At 37.1% G+C, this 21,030-nt stretch overlaps 1 protein-coding gene across 9 annotated transcripts in view; it reads right to left on the bottom strand.

Annotated features, from left to right (window-relative positions):
- DMD (dystrophin) overlaps window positions 1-21,030 on the bottom strand; it is a 9,298,038-nt gene that overhangs the window by 7,346,432 nt on the left and 1,930,576 nt on the right. For 8 of the 9 annotated variants that reach the window (XM_044072398.1, XM_044072396.1, XM_044072400.1 and 5 more), the window contains exon 9: window positions 15,760-15,894. The exons of the other annotated variant lie outside the window; for it this stretch is intronic. In XM_044072398.1, the coding sequence (XP_043928333.1) occupies window positions 15,760-15,894 (135 nt within the window). The remainder of the gene's footprint in view (window positions 1-15,759; window positions 15,895-21,030) is intronic. 9 annotated transcript variants of the gene reach the window in all.

Consider the following 21,030-nt stretch of genomic DNA (forward strand, 5'->3'; position numbering starts at 1 on the left):
AATCTAGTCTGATTATTATTTGTTGGTTTGGATAGTGGTATTTTCATTTGTTAGTTAATATTGTCATAAGTATCATATAGTCATCATTTAATAATGATATAGGTGTATATGAGGTACAGAGGTTTGGGGATTTGTTTTCCTTTATGATTGGTGTGATTAAGAAATATCTCCAAGAGGGTGGTATTAATGCTTGTGACTGAATTTCTAATAGAGTTTTATGGAAGAGGGATGAAGGAAAAAGTTTATATATTTCCATAATTATGTCATATATACCTGGAGCTTTATTTTTTTACCCTTTTTTATTGCATCTGTAATTTCTTTGCAGGATATGGGTGCTTGCAGATCTAGTTTAAATTTTTCTGTTATTTTTTTATATTAGAACATTTTTCATCTTTATTTACTTGATCGATATGTATATTTTCTTTTTTTAAATGTTCCGTATAGTGATTTCTATAGGCATCAAGAATGTCACCTATATCTGAGACATTTTTCCCTTTCTTTTCATGGAAGATACTTTTAATGTTATAGCTTTTGATTGTATTTTTATTATTGTAGATAAATTATGTAGATATTTGGGAGAAGTGGCCAAGGTATTAATTTTTAGTTTTTCTAAAGCTAAACTAATTGTATGTGTTAGAATTTTGTTGTATTTATTGTTTAATATTTCTACTTTCTTTTTCATCTCTAACTGATTTTGATTTTTTTCAGCTTTTACTGACAAAATGTTAGATTATAGATGTAATAATTCAGAATCTCATTCTCTGATTTTTTTTTTATACCAGGTTAGGTTTTACCATATATGTAAGATTTTAATGAGTCCCATATACAGTTAAAATCTCCTCCTAATATTAAGGTGCCTTTATAATTGATTTTTTTCAGCTTTTACTGACAAAATGTCAGGGTGGGTGCCTGGGTGACTCCTTTACCAAAAGCACCCCCCCACCAATCTTCCATCGCGTGGCTCCCAGGTTCTTGGCGTCGGCTCCGTTGAATCCTGCTATTGTGCGAATGCACAACCTAATACCCTGCACCAGCTCTAACTGAAAAAGTGACTTTAAGGGCACCCCCCCCCACCAATCTTCCATCGCGTGGCTCCCAGGTTCTTGGCGTTGGCTCCGTTGAATCCTGCTATTGTGCAAATGCACAACCTAATACCCTGCACCAGCTCTAACTGAAAAAGTGACTAAGGGTAAAAGACATACCTATATTTAAGTTTTACCTAGTTAGGTAGTGCTCTGTAGCCAGGATACCATCTGTACCTTTCAGGCTCTTGAGATTAGAAGGTCATATTATTCATCTGGAATCCATACTCTACCCAGCTGCCTCTAAGGCCCTGCAACCTCCAGGCAGGTTTTCTGACGTCAGGGAGTTTTCATAGTCCCTGCCAGATTCCACCATTTTTTCTTACTACAATATTTGCTGGCATCGCTCGATCCTCCTGCCTGGGTGACTCCTTTACCAAAGGCACCCCCCCCACCAATCTTCCATTGCGTGGCTCCCAGGTTCTTGGCATCGGCTCCATTGAATCCTGCTATTGTGCGAATGCACAACCTAATATCCTGCACCAGCTCTAACTGAAAAAGTGACTTTAAGGGTAAAAGACATACTTATATTTAAGTTTTACCTAGTTAGGCAGTGCTCTGTAGCCAGGATACCATCTGTACCTTTCAGGCTCTTGAGATTAGAAGGTCATTATTCATCTGGAATCCATACTCTACCCAGCTGCCTCTAAGGCCCTGCAACCTCCAGGCAGGTTTTCTGACGTCAGGGAGTTTTCAAAGTCCCCACCAGATTCCGCCATTTTTTCTTACTACAATATTTGCTGGCATCGCTCGGTCCTCCTGCCTGGGTGACTCCTTTACCAAAGGTATACACTGACTTGTTATAATTTGTTTAAACTACTTCATATCATTGTGTTGTCACAATTATCGCTTCTCTGCAAGAACGATAATCTCAACTTAAGTGCTCATAAGTAGCCATTCTAACTAGCACCTCATGTTTAAACAACGTTAATATCTGTAAAACTGTGTATCTCTAGGCAATTTGCCTTGTTCTAAACCTTATTTCACCACTGAGCGTGTATTAAATGTACTTGCTGTAATCCAGTAAAACCTGATGCGTACATGTATTTAAAACGTAGCTGACGCTCTTTATTTAAAATAACGCTCAGCCTAGCAAAGTTGAATAGAACTACTGTTCACAGTAATGTTTGTGTACCTTGGTTTACAACTGTTCTAAGGTCTGTTTAATTTCTCTCTGTAAGTCCGTGTCCTGAGCAATCGCAAGGTAGCCAAATCTAACAACTGTATCTGTTACATGCCAAAGTTGACTTATACTGTTGATTAATCGGATGCTTTGTCTCCCTTTTACTGCTGTTAAAAGTCTGCCTTTTTTGTACATAAGTGAGTGACGAGCTATTCGCAATTTAGACATTGCTCAAGACTATAATAGTGGTTGTATTGTACTGCAGCACATTGACCAACCTACCGATACCAGAGGTTGTAGCTAGCATATGTTTTCTTTAGCGTAACCAGGCTGTTAACATCACTGTACTTGTCTATTTTACTTCCTGTGTCTGCTAGTAAGTAAGTGAAATTTGCTTGGTGCGTAGCACTGTTGATTTTTTTATGCCTCACTCCCACTGCTTTACACTACATAGCTCATACTACTGTAATTACCTATAAATTGTTTGTACTGTCTAACCTCAAGCATTTGTATTCTATCGTGTCTTTAAATGTGATTATCTCCTCTATCTTATCCTAGGCACCCCCCCCACCAATCTTCCATCGCGTGGCTCCCAGGTTCTTGGCGTCGGCTTCGTTGAATCCTGCTATTGCGCGAATGCACAACCTAATACCCTGCACCAGCTCTAACTGAAAAAGTGACTTTAAGGGTAAAAGACATACCTATATTTAAGTTTTACCTAGTTAGGTAGTGCTCTGTAGCCAGGATACCATCTGTACCTTTCAGGCTCTTGAGATTAGGTCATATTATTCATCTGGAATCCATACTCTACCCAGCTGCCTCTAAGGCCCTGCAACCTCCAGGCAGGTGTATTTCCCCGCTCCGCTCGGGCTCACTCCGCTCCCCACCCTGCCCCCATATCCCACCCGCCCCCACTACCTCTAAATTTATAGAGATATCAAGCCCATCCCACCCTCCTCCCCTCCATTCGCGACTGATCTCTGATTAACAACTCCCCCTTCCTTATTAATTAGCCACTCCCTCTAAATTCAGTAAGCCCTGCTAATCCCCCCTCCCCATCAACTACCGCCTACTCTCTATCATGGTAAAAACCATGTATTCCATCACCCCTTCACTATCACTACTTCTTCTTATCCCTTACCTTTTAGGTTCATAGGTTCATACTAGGCTATCTGCCCAAGGGCATTTATAAGCCTAGCCCATAGTTATGTGGCTTTCGCCACCCCTTTAGTTTGAATAAAAACTATGCCTATCATTTTGCTGTGCCTCTGTCAAGCAGTGACGCTGAAGTAATCCCTGGGGTATATCTGCAATCTCCCATCCATTGGTCAAGATTCCTCTTGAACAAGACCAGAGAGGTGCTCTGCCTCACATGTACCGGGATTTTGTTCCACAGCATAGGGAGTCTCTGGGTGATGAATCTGTCCCTCCAGCACGTTCTATTTATAACCGTGTCAAGGTTTAAGTCTCGCCCTTGTGGTTCTGAGGGATCTAGATTTTTTGAGGTGAAGCATATTCATCAAATCTGGGTTTGACATGGCCTTATATGTCAGGCACAGGTCACCTCTGAGCAAGCGGTATGAGACTGAATAGAGCTGGAGTTCTTTCAGTCGGGCAGCATAAGACATATTTTTGAGACCCTTTATCCTTTTGGTGAGGAACTTTTGGGGCCTTTCAAGCTGCAGCAGGTGTCTGGTCAGATACATTCGAACGGGCATTGTACTCAATCATAGGTCTAATAAGTGATGAGTACAGGGGACGATGACCTCCCTTGATCTAGATGTGAATCCCTTCATGATCAGGTGGGTGATATAGAAGGTTTTCCTAACTACTTTAGCAACATGAGTGTCAAACGAAGGCTACTGTCAACCTGGGTCCCCAGATCTCTGATGACTTTTTCTGTGCTCAGTGGATTGCCACCTATATGGTAGCTAGGGTAGCCTTGTTTTTCCCAAAGGGTATGACTATGCATTTTGGCGTTTAACTTCAGGCCATGGCTCTGGCACCAGTTATCCATTTCTGTGAGGCCCTTCTGGAGGATATCTGTGTCAGATGTGTTTTCGACTATGGCCAGTTTGCAGTCATCTGCAAACTTTGTCAGCCATAACCCTCCTGTGTTTGCTTGTACTTCAGAAAAGTAGATGCCGAACAAGAGTGGACCCAGGACTGAGCCCTGTGGGACACCACTTGTGACAGGCTTTGAGTCTGACATGGCTCCAGCAACTCTGACCCTGTGGGTTCTGTCACTTAGCCAGTTTGCAACCCATCTTGTGATGTATGGGTTTACATTCAAGCTGATGAGTTTTTCGATGATACCTGAGTGGGGTATTGTGTCGAAGGCCTTTGCCAGGTCGAGGTAGGCTGTATGGACTGCATTTCCCTCATCACGCTATGAAACCAAACACTAACAGGAATTCCTCTTCCCAAGGCCCATACTACCATATACACACACCCTCCATCTAACCTTATAGTTCCTTCTCCTCACCCAGAAAAAACTCTAACCTTTAATAATACGCTTCTAACCCTCCACTACCCCAGACCAACCTATAATAAATCTAACCTCAAAATACTATATAAACTTCAAAGGCTCTTAGATAACCTTAAACAATGTATTACTCAACATGGAGACATCCACCCGAATCCAGGCCCTGCCTCTCATCTAGACCCTGCCACCTCAACACTACCCCATACTCCTAATACCTCCCTCCTCATTCTTTACCTCAACCTAAGAAGTATAAACAATAAAGTACACAGCTTACATGCTATGATAGCCACATATTCCCCGGACATCATGTGTCTTTCAGAAACATGGCTCAAACCTGCCACAAAGGACGAAGAAATTCTTCCACCTGGCTATAATATCCTAAGGAACGATCGAATAACCAAAAAGGGTGGGGGAGTAGCTGTAATGTTTAAAAACAGACTTAACATAATTAGAAACACTTTGCACCCCCCCCCCCCCAGGTCTCTAATACAGAACTCATTCCAATAAAGATTGGCCTAAACTCCCAAAAATGTATCAATCTTGTAGTTATCTATATCCTACCAGGGAGAAACCTTGAAAACCTTGAACAAACTCTAAGTTGGTTAGCCGCATACTACCCCCAAGAAAACTAGGAGACTTCAATATTGACTGGTCCCACTGCTCCGCAAAGGCTAATCCCCACCGTATCAATCTTTACGGCTTCTCCCAAAATATCACAACTCCTACCAGAATTGGTAATGCACAGCAAAAGGAGAGTACGATTGACTGGATTCTCACTAATAAAGATGCTAATAATTACACCACCGGTACCCTCCCCAACAGCCTTAGCGACCACCTTGTCACTTATATTATAAAGCACAAACTCTGTTCTTCATACCCACCCCTATATAAACTTATTAGAAACAAGAAAAAGTTCAACCTAGAACTATTTCTAGCGGAACTAAAATCCTCTAATTGGTCTACCCTTACTACTCTTCCCCTAGCCGAGAGTGTCTCATACTTCAATGACACTTTCCTAAATATTCTCAACTCCCATGCCCCAAATCGTCTTGTTAGAACCAAAGACCGTATAGCTCCCTGGCTAACAAAAGAAACCAAAACAAAAATTAAACTCCGCGACCAAGCTTGGAATAAATGGAGAGCTACTAAAACTCCCCTAGATCGCATCAAATTCCAGCAGCTTCGAAACTCCACAAAATCTGACATTGCTAGAGAGAAAAAACAGTATTACTGTCACCTTCAGGATAAACATCAGTTTAACCCAAAAAAGTTTTGGGCTGGATTTAACAACCTTCTTCATCCTGGTAAATCTTCTACCCAAATACCTGAGAAACTCATAAGTAAAAAAACAGAAGAAATAGCAAACGCCTTTAACATTTTTTTTACAGAGACCATCCAGTCCCTAGCCAACCATCTACCCACTTCATCTCCATCCTTAACTATTCCTCATGACTCACCCCCTCGCTCCTTTAACCTTCAACCAGTATCCATCTCCTATATTCGTACCCTAATAAAAAAACTAAAACCGTCCACCCTTGCGGCCGATCGTCTCCCAGCGGAATACCTCCAACAAGCCTCTGATGTCATTGCCTATCCCATATCAATCTTGATCAACAGATCCATAACTGAGGCCACCATCCCCTCTATTTGGAAAATTTCGTACATCATTCCATTACATAAAGCAGGCCATTCCACTGAAACTTCTAATTACAGGCCTATCGCTATACTATCTCCAATAGCTAAAATTCTGGAATGGTGTATTCACAAACAACTCCTACACTACCTCACCATCAATAATCTACTGTCTAGTACCCAGCATGGTTTTCGCCCCATCATAGTACTACCACTGCCCTCCTCTCCTTTGTCGACTCAGTAAATAGCAACCGCAACAAAAAACTTATACCCTCTGCACTCTTTCTTGATCTATCAAAAGCTTTTGACATGGTCAACCACCAACAATTACTCCACACCCTCCAAACCCTTCATCTGGACAACTTAGGCCTAAACTGGTTCAAGGATTACCTTTCTGGCCGGCAACAAGCAGTCCAATGGCAAAATAGTTTATCTCAACTACTCCCTAACAACATAGGCGTCCCCCAAGGCTCCATACTTGGTCCCCTTCTTTTCTCTGTTTTTATAAATGATCTTCACACTATCATCCCCAGTGCCACCTGCATCCAATACGCAGACAACTCTACCCTGATCTGCTCTGATCTTTCTCTCCAGAAACTTCAAGTAGCCACCCAACAATGTTTTGCCAAAGTGGAAAATTGGTTCTCCGACCTGAAACTCATTCTCAACCCAACTAAAACCAAGTTACTTTTATTCTTCCCCTCGTCTACCACTTCCTTAACCCTAACGTCAGAACCGTCTAAACCTAGCTCCTTTTTTGTGGAATCCTCTAATGGAACCATCATAGAGCCCGTCTCCCACACCAAGCTATTAGGTGTCACTATTGACCACAAGCTCAAATTTGATCTCCACACTTCCCAAACCATTAAATCTGTTAACAAGAAACCAGGTTCAATGTACAGAATCAGGAACTTTCTTACTCCTCATGCAAAATTAACCATTGCCCGTACGCATCTTCTTTCCACGTTACTATATGCCTCCCTGGTATTTTCCTTCCTGAATAAACATGAACTCAGCAACCTTTCTACCACCTACCACCACATAGCAAAATTCATAACAGGAACACCTTATCGTACCCACCATTGCCATAACCTCAAGAAACTCGGCTGGTTAGAACTGCCCAATCTTCTTAAATTTAATCAACTCACGGAAGCCTTCAAAATAATTCATCAACCTGACAAAACCCCCTCACTGTCCAATATCCTGACCCCATACACCAACCTCAGTTCCCTTCGGTCATCAAATAGTATTCAAGTATTAACCATCAAATCTAACAACATAGGTGGCGATGCTCTTTATGCTAACTCTATTGGAAAGCTATGGAATTCCCTTCCCAATAACCTTAGACTCATGACTTCACTCACGCCATTCAAAAACAATCTTAGAGAATATTTCAAGTCCCACTGGTTATGCCCATGTCCAACCCCAGATTAATACCCATAGCTTTCATATCATCCTACTCTTTACTCTCTCACAAACTATTATCAACCAATTTACTTCCTCCTTATCTACCTATGTTTTCTGACCTATTCAACCTATGATTTGTCTCTACAAGCATGTATATAATGTTTATATTACTGTTTTGTTATTCTTTACAATGCAAGATTTCTATCAAATTGTAGTGCTTAACTGTTCTTAGAATTGGGAGCTTTTCTCCCCGGGCCTCTACTGAAAAAGGATATGTATCCAGCTAGACTAGCCCGGTCAACAAATGTAAAATAAAATAAAATAAATAAAATAATTACTGGAAATGAAATACAAGTGTTTTTTAACAGTCCCTGTTACAATGCATGGGAACCAGAATAGAATGGGTAGGGTCCATATTCTGTTATCATATTTAACCATTAATAATGCCATAAGGCCTTTATCTTCATACTTATAAATTATTTCTGGGTTAAGTACATTTGTTTTCCATAAAATTGTTACCCCTTGTGTCTTTGTCTTATAAGTGGATTGCGCCAATGTCATATATTCTTTAGGATTCCATTTGTAATTGTCATAATTTTTGAAATGAGTTTCTTGAAGGAAGACAGTTTGTGCTTTGTTCAGGTTTAAATATTTCAGTAGATTTGATCTCTTGAGAGGATTGTTTAAGCCATTGGTATTTAAAGATAATAAAGTTAAATCCATCTAAGGTTATTTAGACTATGTATTTTTTTGTTTTATTGTGACTATTAAACATTTTCCTCTGATAACTATAAAGTATATGTTTGAGCTTTTAAAAGAAATTATCAGTTTTATACTTTGAGGGTTTACCAATAAAGTAATGTTTTGGTCAGGCATACTAAAATTTTTTTGTGAAATAAATTTAAATTAATAAATGTTAACAAAACTAAAATCCACACTACCCACAGAACAAAAATCATTCTTAATCTGATGGATAAACCAAAGTCCATTAGATTATCACTCATACCTTGAAACTCCAGAACATCTGTGCTCCATAAATTGAATCATATGGAGAATATTTGTAATAGGAATAAGCAATATTTATATTATTTTGAACATAGTACTATTATAGATTAGACAAAATTCTAATACAATATAAATACATGTCTGCTTATTGTATAAGCAATTAATATTTACATGAAAGATAGATGACAAGCAATTTAGTCATAGTAAAGTAGGATGTATCATATATAAAACCTCAGTAAAAGATTATAGCACACAGTTATTTAACATATTCACCACTACTGATGAAATCTTTCAAAACTTATTACTTAATATAAATAGATGGTAATAATATTTATACATAATGTTTATAATACAATGTATTTTACGGGATATATCAGAAGTTATATTTCATTATTTCCCAGCATTTAAATAATCACTTTGTTTGTTCATAGGTTCATAGGTTCATAGATTGTTGCTAACTTACTTAAAGCATTAAGTTTGTTTTATGTGAACATTGATTAAAGTTAGTGCATTTTAATTATCAGTGCATCCCATCTTCTCCCCAATTCCTACACATAAGGATTTTCATATGTCATTTCTTATTATTAAAAGAGTGAAATTATAGGTAAAAAAAAAATCACTTATTGTGATTAATGATTACAAGTTCCCTTTCCATATTCATAAAATGCCATTTTATGGCATATGCTGAAAGTTTTTAGATTTAAATGTTAACATTCTATTTTGTATAATCAGCAAAGGTTAAACTGAGTGATTATTGTCAATTTAATACTATTTGTTAAGAATATATTGTTGCATTCTGTGACATTCCTAGTTCAAGCTTCTATTGTTTCCCTTGAACAACTTTGTCAGTTTGATGTCATGTATAAAACATTACTTACCTTGGTAACAGCTTAAGTATTATGTATGGTCAAGATGGGTTACAAAACCACAATTCAAGTTAAAGCAATTATAGGACTTGTTATGCACATTTACTTATATGAGAAAATCATCATGCTTTCCCTTAATGTTCAGTACAGTGTATGTCATTTATAACAAGTTAAAACAGTAGTGTTATTATACACAAGCCCATGTTCTTAAACTGAGCGTCTATTGCCAATTTAATACTATTTGTTCAGAATATGATTGTTATATCCTATGACATTTTAAGTTCAAGCTTCTATTGTTTTTCTTGAACAACTTTGTCAGTTTGATGTCATGTATAAAGCATTAGTTACCTTGGTAACTACTTAAGTATTATATATGGTCAAGATGGGTTACAAAAACTACAATTCAAGTTAAAGCAATTACATGACTTGTTATGCATATTTACTTATATAAGAAAATCATCATGCTTCCTCTTTATGTTCAATGTAGTGTATGTCATTTATGACAAGTAAGACAGTAGTGTTATTATACACAAGCCCATGTTATTAAATCCTGTCTTTAATATCGAAATTTAGCAAACTGCTTCATCTTATATGATGATTATATATTTTATGTCTAGATTTACTGAAATCATATATTACATAACTATTGTGTGTGTGTGTGTGCTTTTTTTGGCTGTTGCTTAGTTATTTGATAGACCACAAGCTGTAATGCTTATTCTTATTATTAGCTCCTTCCAAGCATGTTTATATAGTCCATAGACTTTAAATTAAGAGACCCTTCTAGTTTCTTATTTGTTATAAGTATATTTCCATCCTTACATACACACATACCAGTACTTCAAGCATGGGCAACAATGCCCATCCAGTTTTGCTAGAATACCATTCACCACTTCATGTGGTGTGTTTCCAAGCTGTTCTTAAAATATCCAAACCAATGTTTGTCCTGTTCCATTTTACCAGACCGTTCCATGCAGTGGCCACTCTGCCAGTAAACCACTCAACACAATTTCCATCCCCACAGATATTTCCACAAAGGAAATCTGATGACTCTCCAACACTTCCTGGCAACCACAAACACCCCTAGAATCAGCTATCCCCATATGCCCAACACATCCGAGCAAACTCACCACCCAGACCAATGCAAAGGGTTCTGCACAAGACCAAGTGCTCTTAGTCTTTCCCAATAACTCAGACTTTCACTCTTAAATAAGTCCTTAATGTGTTTGGACCAAAATACATTTTAAATATAAAATTGCGCTTATTTATTTATTTTTAGGTGGTGCAGCGGTTAGCATTACCGCCTCACAGCAAGAGGTTCTCCGGTTCGATCCTCGGCTGGGGTACCTTCTGTGTGGAGTCTGCATGTCCTCCCTGTGTTCACATGGGGTTCCTCTGGGTGCTCCAGTTTCCTCCCCATCCCAAAGACATGCTGTAGGTGGATTGGACACTCTAAATTGTCCCTAGGAGTGAGTGAGTACGTGCATGTGTGTGCCTTCTGTGGAAGGCTGGGCTGGCAACACCATAAAAACTCTACTGCCAATAATGAGTGGACAGGTGATCCGCTATGGTGACCCCTAACCAGGACAAAGCCGAAAGAAGAATATCAATAATCAACATAATGAGCTACAAAAAGTGTTGGGAGACCATCAATATGTGTACATGTAGTTTAAAATGGTCTATACTGTATCATTGAATGCTTAAAAAAGTGAATGATGAATAATTGACCCCATGTAAGCAAAAGCTTACAATCTGGAAAGCTCCAAACAGCAATTTTTTTCCAAGGGAAAAAAAACGCTGTTCCAAATAAAAAGAGAAAAAAATTGAAAGAATACATAAAGTGGGAGGCTTTGCCCCCCTTACCCCCCCCACTAAATATACCAACTCTGAGATCGCACTACATGCCAAAGAAGGGCAAAGTAACAGAAGCGGCCAAGCAAATTCTTTCCCTGGGAAAGAATTCACTTAAAAGCCACTTCGCTATTTTGCCTTTTCGTTGTTTAAAGTTCTACCAAAAAGTTTTCGTCATCTAATAGGAATCCATTTAAAACAGCCCTTTTATTATATATATATATATATATATATATATATATATATATATATTTTTTTTTTTAAAACCAAAAACTTCATTGCTGAGAATCATCTCGGAGGCTCCTGAGAGCCATTAAGCATTATCATCACTCTGTCTCCATTACCATAGCAACCTGGGAGTATCTGCTGCTGTTAGTGTGACTGTGTACTGCATACCAGAGGCTTGCGATGCATCTGAAGCAAAGCTTCACTTCACTGCAAGTTCAAGCCTAAATTCCCTCCCTTTCAGCAAGGCAGCAGCCAGGAAAAGAACAGAGAGCAAACAGATAAAAAAAAAAAAAACTCCCAACAAGCCACCACAACAAGAAATAACACATTCTTCCATCCTTCCCTTCCCTTCTCTCACTCAGCAGACCAAATTATTATTTGCCAAAATATCCCAAATCACAGTTTTATCCACTCCCTTCCCCTGGATCCACGCTAAAACACCAAATGTCTTTTCCTAATACACAAACATCAGTAAACCTCGATTACAAGCCACAACCCACAGCTTCCCAGAGACGAAAACGGCAACATGCAACAGCTGCAAGACATAGCTGCATCCACACACACCATATCAAACAGCACTCAAAGCTGTGATACCTGCCATAATTGATATTAACTATATTTAGACAGAATAATGATGACATTTGTACTATGAGCTTGCTACTATTATTTAACCAGGATATACATGACATTTCTAAATCATACTTTAACTGAAGAAGGCATTAGTCTCCAAGACAGCATTTTTTTTCAAAACACTCTACTGTTACTGCTGTTATATATGATGTTAATGTGTTACATTTGAGTCTGAACTCTGATGAATGGTTCCTTGTTGAATTAGTTAATTAATTACCTAAATTATAAGTAAAAACAATGAAAAATGAAGAAGATAAGTATTCATTGAGTTCAAGTCAAATAGAAACTTCTATGTTTGTATTATATGTTGTTTTGTTTGGCTTATATATAATGCAAATAGTAACCCATCTTGACCCACCTTTGTTTGTGAAGAATTACTGGACTCTTTGAACATTCTGAATAAATCATTACTGTTTTTCAGTTGTTTAAGAAACCCTCCGTTTTTGAAATAAAAACAGATGACAAGTGATGACCATATTAGTTCATACTTTGGGAGATGTATTTGTAAGAGTTATTTTTATGGGACAACTCTCTTGGAATCACTTTTTTGTTTCTTCTTTCTAGCATCAGTCAAATGATTTGTTTCTTTTCTTCTAAGAGTGGGGGCCATCTATTCCATTTCTTCTGGGATAGACACTATGTTGTTTTTGATGAGTATAGTAGCTTCTTCTAAGTCATTAAAAGTTCTGATCTCTTTGGCAAAAAGTATCATTATCTTGGCTGGAAAGGCGAGCTGTGCTTTAATGTTGTTTTGTTTCAACAGTTTTATTATTGGCCAGACTTTTTTCATTTGTTCTAGTGTTCTGGAAGAATAATCATTGTCAAACATTATCAAGCTTTGATTGTATTTTAACGGTGATTTTCTCCAAGTACATTTTAATATTAGTTCCTTGTCCAGAAATGAAAGAAATTTTATAACTATGGATCTAGGTGGAGTACTTGTTGAGTTAGAAGCAGATTTCCTCAGTGATCTATGCACCCTTTCAATGCCAAATGAAAGTCCCTCTTTCAAGTCTAAAAATTCAGGAATCCAGGTTAAGAATGAAACAATGTCTTCTCCTTCAGTGTTTTCAGGCAGACCAAAGATCCTTATGTTCTTTCTCCTTTCCCTGTTTTCTAAGTCATCTATTTTGTTAAGCAGCCATGTATGCTGTTTAAGCAGAAATTCTTTTTGGAATTCTTCTTCTTTGAGTCTCCCTTCCTTGTCATTTAGAGAAGTCCCTATATTTGTTATTTTTGTACAGTGTTACTGTTATAGTTCCTTAGAGTATCAGTCTGTTTTTGAGAATTTAATTTGAGGTTTTTGAAGTAATTTTTAAAGCCATCCGTCCTCAAAGATAGTTCCTGTAAGGCGGATGTCATCAATTGCAGTATTTTTTTCAAATTACCATCTGTTTGAGAATTCCTTGAGTTGTTCATATTCAGTGACTCAATATATCTCCAAGTTACTTGACAGGAACATTTTTGTATATCTCTACCAAAATTGATATTTATGTAGTTTAGTAGTTTATCTATAGATTTCTGACATTTTAAACTTGAATATAATAAAATGTTTGTATATTATTATACTAGATTATGGAGCTCTCAAAATTCACTGCTCTCAGTCGGCCATCTATCCTCCTCCTTCTTCATTACTTTCTGATGGACGGATTTCTAAAAAACTAGACAGGCTGCATCATATATATATATATATATATATATATATATATATATATATATATATATATATATATATATATATATATTTCAACTCCAAGATTGTCATACCTGGGCTTTTGGTTATTTGGTCTCCCCATTTTGGGACTCTGCAATCCAAGTACAAACATTTTAAAAACGTCCTTAAATTTTACTTGTAACTGTAATTTAATGTAGGATGAAGAGGGCACTGCTGGTTCAAACTATCTACATGCACTGCCCTGATGCTGAGATTTCTGACCTCCTTGAGCAATTCTTTAAACCTACAATCTTTTAGTGTTTGGGTAAACCATAATTCTGAACTTATTTTTTCCTACATCTTATAAGGTCCAGTGAGCCAATTAAGAATAGCAGAGTATAGTAATTGTGAGACAGCAACAATCAGTGGTGCCAGTCTGTCAAGACTAGTCCAGTCTCTAAGACTAACAGATTCAGTTATCTTATGTACTTATATTCTTGTGTATGCATAGGTATGTGAATGTACACATGCACTAACATGAGTTGCTCCTTGTGTACCTTTACAAGCTAATTAAGATAGCTAAATAAAGAGCAAAAATTTTGTGTAAGAACCTGCGCACTGAAGCTGCAGACCACACATGCATGCACAAACCAGATATATTATAGAAGATCTGCAACTTGACAGACAAACATGGCAAGCATGTGACAACAATAAGCTAGAAAAGGATAAGTAGGTAAGAAGATGACCATAGCTTTCATACTTTAATAATGTGCTTTACTTTTAATTATATATGTCTTAATGTCAACTAGAGGTTTGATAATTACATATGTTTTTGGCTTCAGCATATTATCTAAAATTGAAATATATATTTGAAGTTCAGCACTGCTGTCTGCATATATTATTACAAATAATACACAGAGCCAGTGTTAGGGCACAGCATGTAACACACTTCATTTGGTGCAGAGGACTGTGGGTTCAATTTCCAAAACAGATTAATCAATTGTTAACACTGCAGTGTAGCATACAACTGTGTGCCATCCTTCAGATGATATGTTAACTGAACTCGCATCTGCTTGAGTTGATGGTAACTCAGATGGATGTAAAGGATCCCACAGCATGTATCAAAAAAGAGTAGGGGTAGTTTCTTGATGCTCTGAACAAAGTCCCCCTAGTAGTTAAATATTGCCTCATGTCTCTCCTTAATAGATGCCATTTGCATAGTAGGAATAAACTAGTCAGCAAAAGGATACAGTAAATTAAGAAATATGTGAAAGCAATAAAAGGTGCAATCAGTTGTTTTCCATTTAGAACATTACATTCAGATTTAGTAACATGACAAGTATAACAGGTCAACAAAAAAGAGGATTAATGTTATATTCATTTTCCAAGTATGGTAATAGGTATTTATGACAAAGAAATGATAGCAATTCAGGCTTGAAATTCATAATTTGTCATAGTCTGCTTAGGTTTAACGGGAGTGTATGAGACAGAGAGAGTAGCAAACAAATGAGAAGTGCTAAAGTAATGTAACTGGAACACAAACATTACTAAACATCATCAGATTATATCCATGGTGATATTTATAAGCTCTGAATCACGTTGAAAATCGCACTGTATTAATTATCTGACTTGCATATTTATAGACAATGCTTTAAGCTATAACCTGCTGACTAGATAACTCCATCATTTATGGCCAGTCATTGCAAAGCTGAAATATACTATGCGATTAATGCAAGTACTGCGTTTTCTAACAGAAATAAACATGTTAGTAATAAAGCAAAACAGTAAGAGTGACAGACCTGGGAAGGTGACTGCCTCATTTTTTGGTCAGGTGACAGGACATAAGCAGCTTGGGTGTAGGCATAGCTTTTGAAGCGAGGTTTGGGAGAAGGTGAAGGGGTGCGCACACGGCCTTGTGCTACAGTAACTGTGATCTGAGTAGGAGAGATTAGAAAGAAAGAAAAGGCAGACAAACATTCAGACACTGCTCACACTTGCCAGGATGTACAGTATTAGAATATGAGATTTCAAGCCATTAATGCAATGTATAACACTATGTCACATGGTGTGTTACAGGTAAGCATGATCTGATGAGGAATTCTTTGTCAGTATTGATGCATAAGTAGGAAATTATATGATTAATTCAATACATGCAGCTGATTTTGTTTTTCTAAATCAGTCATATATACAAAAAAGCAGTTTCAGAAGCATGTGCATTTGAAAACAAAACCATAACCTTCTTATCTATTTTACACAAATAAAACTGTTAGTCACTAAGTGGAAAGGCTGAACAGAAATACATTGTTCTTTTAAGGTCAAAGCTAAAGAATCTATAAATATAACTCTTTGTTGCTGTCCATGACTGTAGTCTTAAGATACCTAATTCACAGGTGAACATATAAAGAAGTAATTAGGTATGTCAAGATACACAAAAGAACACTAAATATGTCTTTACAAGCTTTTGGGAGCCTTTACCAAACACTAGGCAATCAGTAGATGTTGCAGGAATAGCCGATACTCAAAGAACATGCACCAGATCAAAAGCTTCTACAGGCTAAGGAACAACGGAACAAGCTTAGCATAAGATTAACCATGACTATGCCACATGCATAACATGAGCAACGTTAGTGCTACTTCTATATTACAGGACCTTTAGGGTAAAATGAAAATGGGGAAAAGTGTCAGTTATAGGCAGGTGGGTCCTTATATTGTCAAAGGTATTGAGAACTGAGCATGTGTACAATGGTCAGCTAGTACTGTTTCAGGCAGGCTGAGGCCTTTTGTTATGTCCGTGAAATGGTAAGCCTTTAGGTGGCCTGTGGTTTGAGATAGAGAAGTATTTATGCTTCCATCTGCTAAAGGTATAATGAAACAGGAATTAAAGGGTATATTAAAGATAGCTCTGAAATCTCAGAGTATCGATCTTGCATATTACTCTATGTATTCCTTCCACCGGCTGACTGAAGGTTCTCCAGGGCCTTTGAATTTTATTTCAGATAACACAGCCAAAGACAGTGGGCCCAACAGATATGAAGGAGTACTAGCATGACAAATCTCTGCTTATAATTTGTGATTGTTGCTTTGTTTCAGGTTGTAAGAAGGTATTTTTGAGTATGGTGCTGTCTTTTGGCCCTTGACTACTTGGGGTGTACTCCACACCTCTGCCTGGTTGGTAAGGATGACACTTGGACATGATAATATTAAATAATTGAATAACTGGGATATAATAATGAAACTGTGTGTTAGGAACAATTAAAAGAGGCTATGTTAAATGAAATAAAGGTGAAATGATTTTTAAAAGTATTTACTATTTGTGACATCATGGTTCATTAATGTTCAGTAAAACATCATGAGACTGACAGAAGGATGCTTGTAGCTTTCTTGAAGTGTACTGGGATGAGGGAAGTAAATGGACAAAAAGAGTTTGGGAACAGTCCATTTAGTCTTGAACTAGCATCCCCACTTCCTTTTTCTTTCAGGCCCTGTAAGGTGGGACTGGGAGATGCATGTCTGAGGATAAGGTTGCTGGTGCCAAGCTACAGGCTAGGAAGAGGGTTTGGCTGGGTTAGGATCAGGTAACATATTAAAAAAAGTGGTCAGGAAAAGAAGGGGCAGGCAGGTAATAAACGTTGCTTATACTCTAAGAAATCAGTAACCAGACCACTTTTTTTTTTTTTTTTTTCAGGCGATGAAGCAAATATGTTTTCCCCTCCCATCTCATGGTCAAAGGCCAGTGGGGTAGGCAAAGATCTTTCCCCCCTGTATCCACTCTGTGCATTATAGAGAAACAGCCAATCACTGTGAGAGAAAAGTTAACAGGGAAGTCGTGTTTGAAGGAGGCAATTTGGCAGCATGACTTGTTGGGAGATTGGACTGTTGAGAAGAAGTGGATACTGTAGGTAAAGGGCCAACAGTTTTGAAAAAAGGGAGGATAGCGAATCCCCGAAGGGTAGAAATAATTCCTCCTGCTGTCACATACAGGGAAAAAGGACATGGACATGCAAGTTTATTTTTAAGAAAAGACTGTGTAAGTGTATGTGTGTGTGTGGGGGGGTGATCATGCAGAGTGAATTTGTCTAGGAGGTAAATGAAGATTATATGATGTGATATGTAAGTGATATACAAGTGAATGTTTTGCAACATGAAGGCTCAAGGTGGGTAGGAAAATGTCACCAATGCAAGGGAAGGTAGCCGTCACTGGCAGAAGATTTTTATTTTTAAAACAGGATGATATGTAGGCAATTTAAATTCTGGGATAGGAAAGTTGCCGTGGCACAGTAGCCAATGATCAGAGATAGGGAGCCAGGTTAGGAGGTGGTCTTATTACAGGAAATAAAATGATGTTCCATGGCTCTGGTTGTTTACAAAGGAATGTACTTGGACTTGATGATAATAAATGCTGAAATGCATTGGGTGCAATTATCTGTTTATATGTTATGCACAAATCATGAAAATGATTGTGTTAAGTGAAATAAGGGTGAAAGGCGAATGGAAAGCAAGACTTTTGACAGAATGGTTCCTAAGAGATCAATAAAGCCTAAATGATGCAGTAAAGGGTGTTTGTGGTTTCACTGGGTAGACAATGTCCATTCCCTGTATTTCATGTATATATAACTGCAGGGACTGGGCTTTGTCTGTAAACTAGACAAAGCAGAAAGATGGCATACCATATAGTACTTAACGCTTTTAAAGCACTGAAATAAAACTAGAGCTGCAGCATAGTAAACACACACTATGAAAGTTAAAATTCGAAAGCAGCAAGCTTTTAAAAAATAACACAGTATTCCCACAAAGTTTATTTTTAATACTGACTTTCTGATTATTGTTGTTTGAAAATGTAAAGTCTGCAGCAGATATACAGAAAAAAAAATGCTCTGAAAAGGAAAATATCACAAGCTTGAGTGTTATTGCATTTCTTTAACATACATGAATTACCATTAAATCTACAGTGAGAAACCATTCAAATCATTCATAATTTATGATGGCAAAAGTTTTAATTTTGAAGGATATTTCCCAAAGTCACGGATATTAAACATTTTATTGCTTCTCTATAATTCAATTATTATCTGAAACCATAAACATGCAAATGTGATTCAAGTCCAGCTCAAGGGTATAATATTTGTTATGTATGTCAGACTGTGAAAGGAACTACCTTTTTAAACTGTTGAAATTTATATAATTTCAGTTAATGCTGAGGATGAACTGTATTCTATTGTTATCATTCCAGCATAGCAGTGTGTGTAGTAACATACTCAGACTGCTGAAATTCCTCATTTTTGTTAAACTATCTGTGCACTCTCTTTCAACTCTGACATGAAAATATGCCATGTAATGGAGTAACAAGGTAATGATTTAACTCCACTTTGCAATTTAAGAATGACATTTTGGATTGGTATTCAACATTGCAGTAAATCAAACTAAGACCTGTTTATCTGCCTGATTTAACCATGAATAGAAACTAATTCTGCAATTGTTTGCACAATTTAAGTTGAGTTCAATGGTAGCATCTTGTTCTGTGTGTGCGTTTGATGTAATTCATGAAGTAATGTAAGTTCTGTAACAGCTACATTTGTATCCATTAACTTCCTTTCACAGCCATACTGTGGATACCAGAAATCGATTCCAGTACAACTTAATCTGCAAGGCTTTTAAACCCTTAACCATCACTGAAGCACTTTCTTATGAGAGTGTCTAATCCCATGTTCCAGTTCCACATAATTAACTGAATTGGTGTAACACTATATCAAGTGCTGGCATAACATGATAAGGAAGAAGATTTTTTTTATGTTTATGTTTGTTTGTCTATTTCTTTATTTATTTATTTGCTTGCTTGTTTATTATTGGAGTAAATTTATGTTCTTCTCTAAAGATCTATGATTTATGGAGAGAATACAATGCACAACAATATCACTCTTTTAAAATGTCAATGAAAAGATTTAAGCATTAACTTGCATCTTCTGAATCACCTGCAGACTTTGACATAATCTAGTCAACAGCCATCTTACTAAATTTGACAACGTCTTGCTTAATCAAGTTATCTAAAAACATATAGCACATTGTGATTCAAGTCATTTGTGCTACGTCTGACTATGCATCTTCATTTTATTCAATTATTTTATTCAATCATTTTAAGCTTGCTGCTTCCCTTATATGTCTCACTTAATCTTGAACATTTGTTTCATTCAAATACTTCCGAGTTTGCTCTTTCTGCTTTTGATGTTAGAAACACATTTCCTTATCTTGACGCTCAGGTGTCATCTTCTGCTGTAATCTTATAATCATCTGCTCTTACAAATCTACTAGTTTGATATATTTTGCTTTCTGGGATATTACAGACCTCACTGAAATCCTATAAATTTCTACCGTGTTCCTATTTTTGGTGCTTTGCATCATTTTGTGCACACCAATTTTCTTTAGTTTGCATGCAAATGGTTTTCAGTGGAGACCTAACAGTGATTTACATTTGAATTTAAATACTTTATTGCTCAAGTATTCATCATAAACTTTGTTTTTTTCAAAACTGCTCCTCATCAAGATCATTTCTTTAATTAGTGTGATACAGATTTTCTGCTCTGTGCATTCTTAGTTCTTCTATGCCTTGAAAGAAAATTATGACCCACGCTTAAACCATAAATAATGGCCTAAATGTAGCAGCAGCAAATTACTTACCTTTTGGATTTTGTTGTTGATTTAGCTAAAAACATTTTATTGCCAACTGCATGTAGAAATTCTCAAAACTGGTAATATGAAATAGTCACCATCCTGACACACCTATTCTTATCAATCTACTTGAGAGGGACACAACCTTAGAATCTCTACCTATTGTGGTTTGCATAGCTTATCTCCACATTATTGCTTTCAAGCATACCTCTCAACTTCTTAGAGCAAGAAATATGGACAAAGACATAAACAGAAGTGGGACAAAGGCTCAAAAATAGAGACAATTTTTAAATATTGCTCTTACAAACTTAGAAAGTTGATAGAATAACAGGTTTTGCACTAGCATGATTTTCTAAACTAAGACATCTGAAACTCATTTTCTAACTTTTATGATTTATCACTATTTGCCA

This window comes from Protopterus annectens, chromosome 5.part0, assembly GCF_019279795.1.
Source record: "Protopterus annectens isolate FY-2018-M chromosome 5.part0, PAN1.0, whole genome shotgun sequence".
NCBI classification, from domain to species: domain Eukaryota; kingdom Metazoa; phylum Chordata; order Ceratodontiformes; family Protopteridae; genus Protopterus; species Protopterus annectens.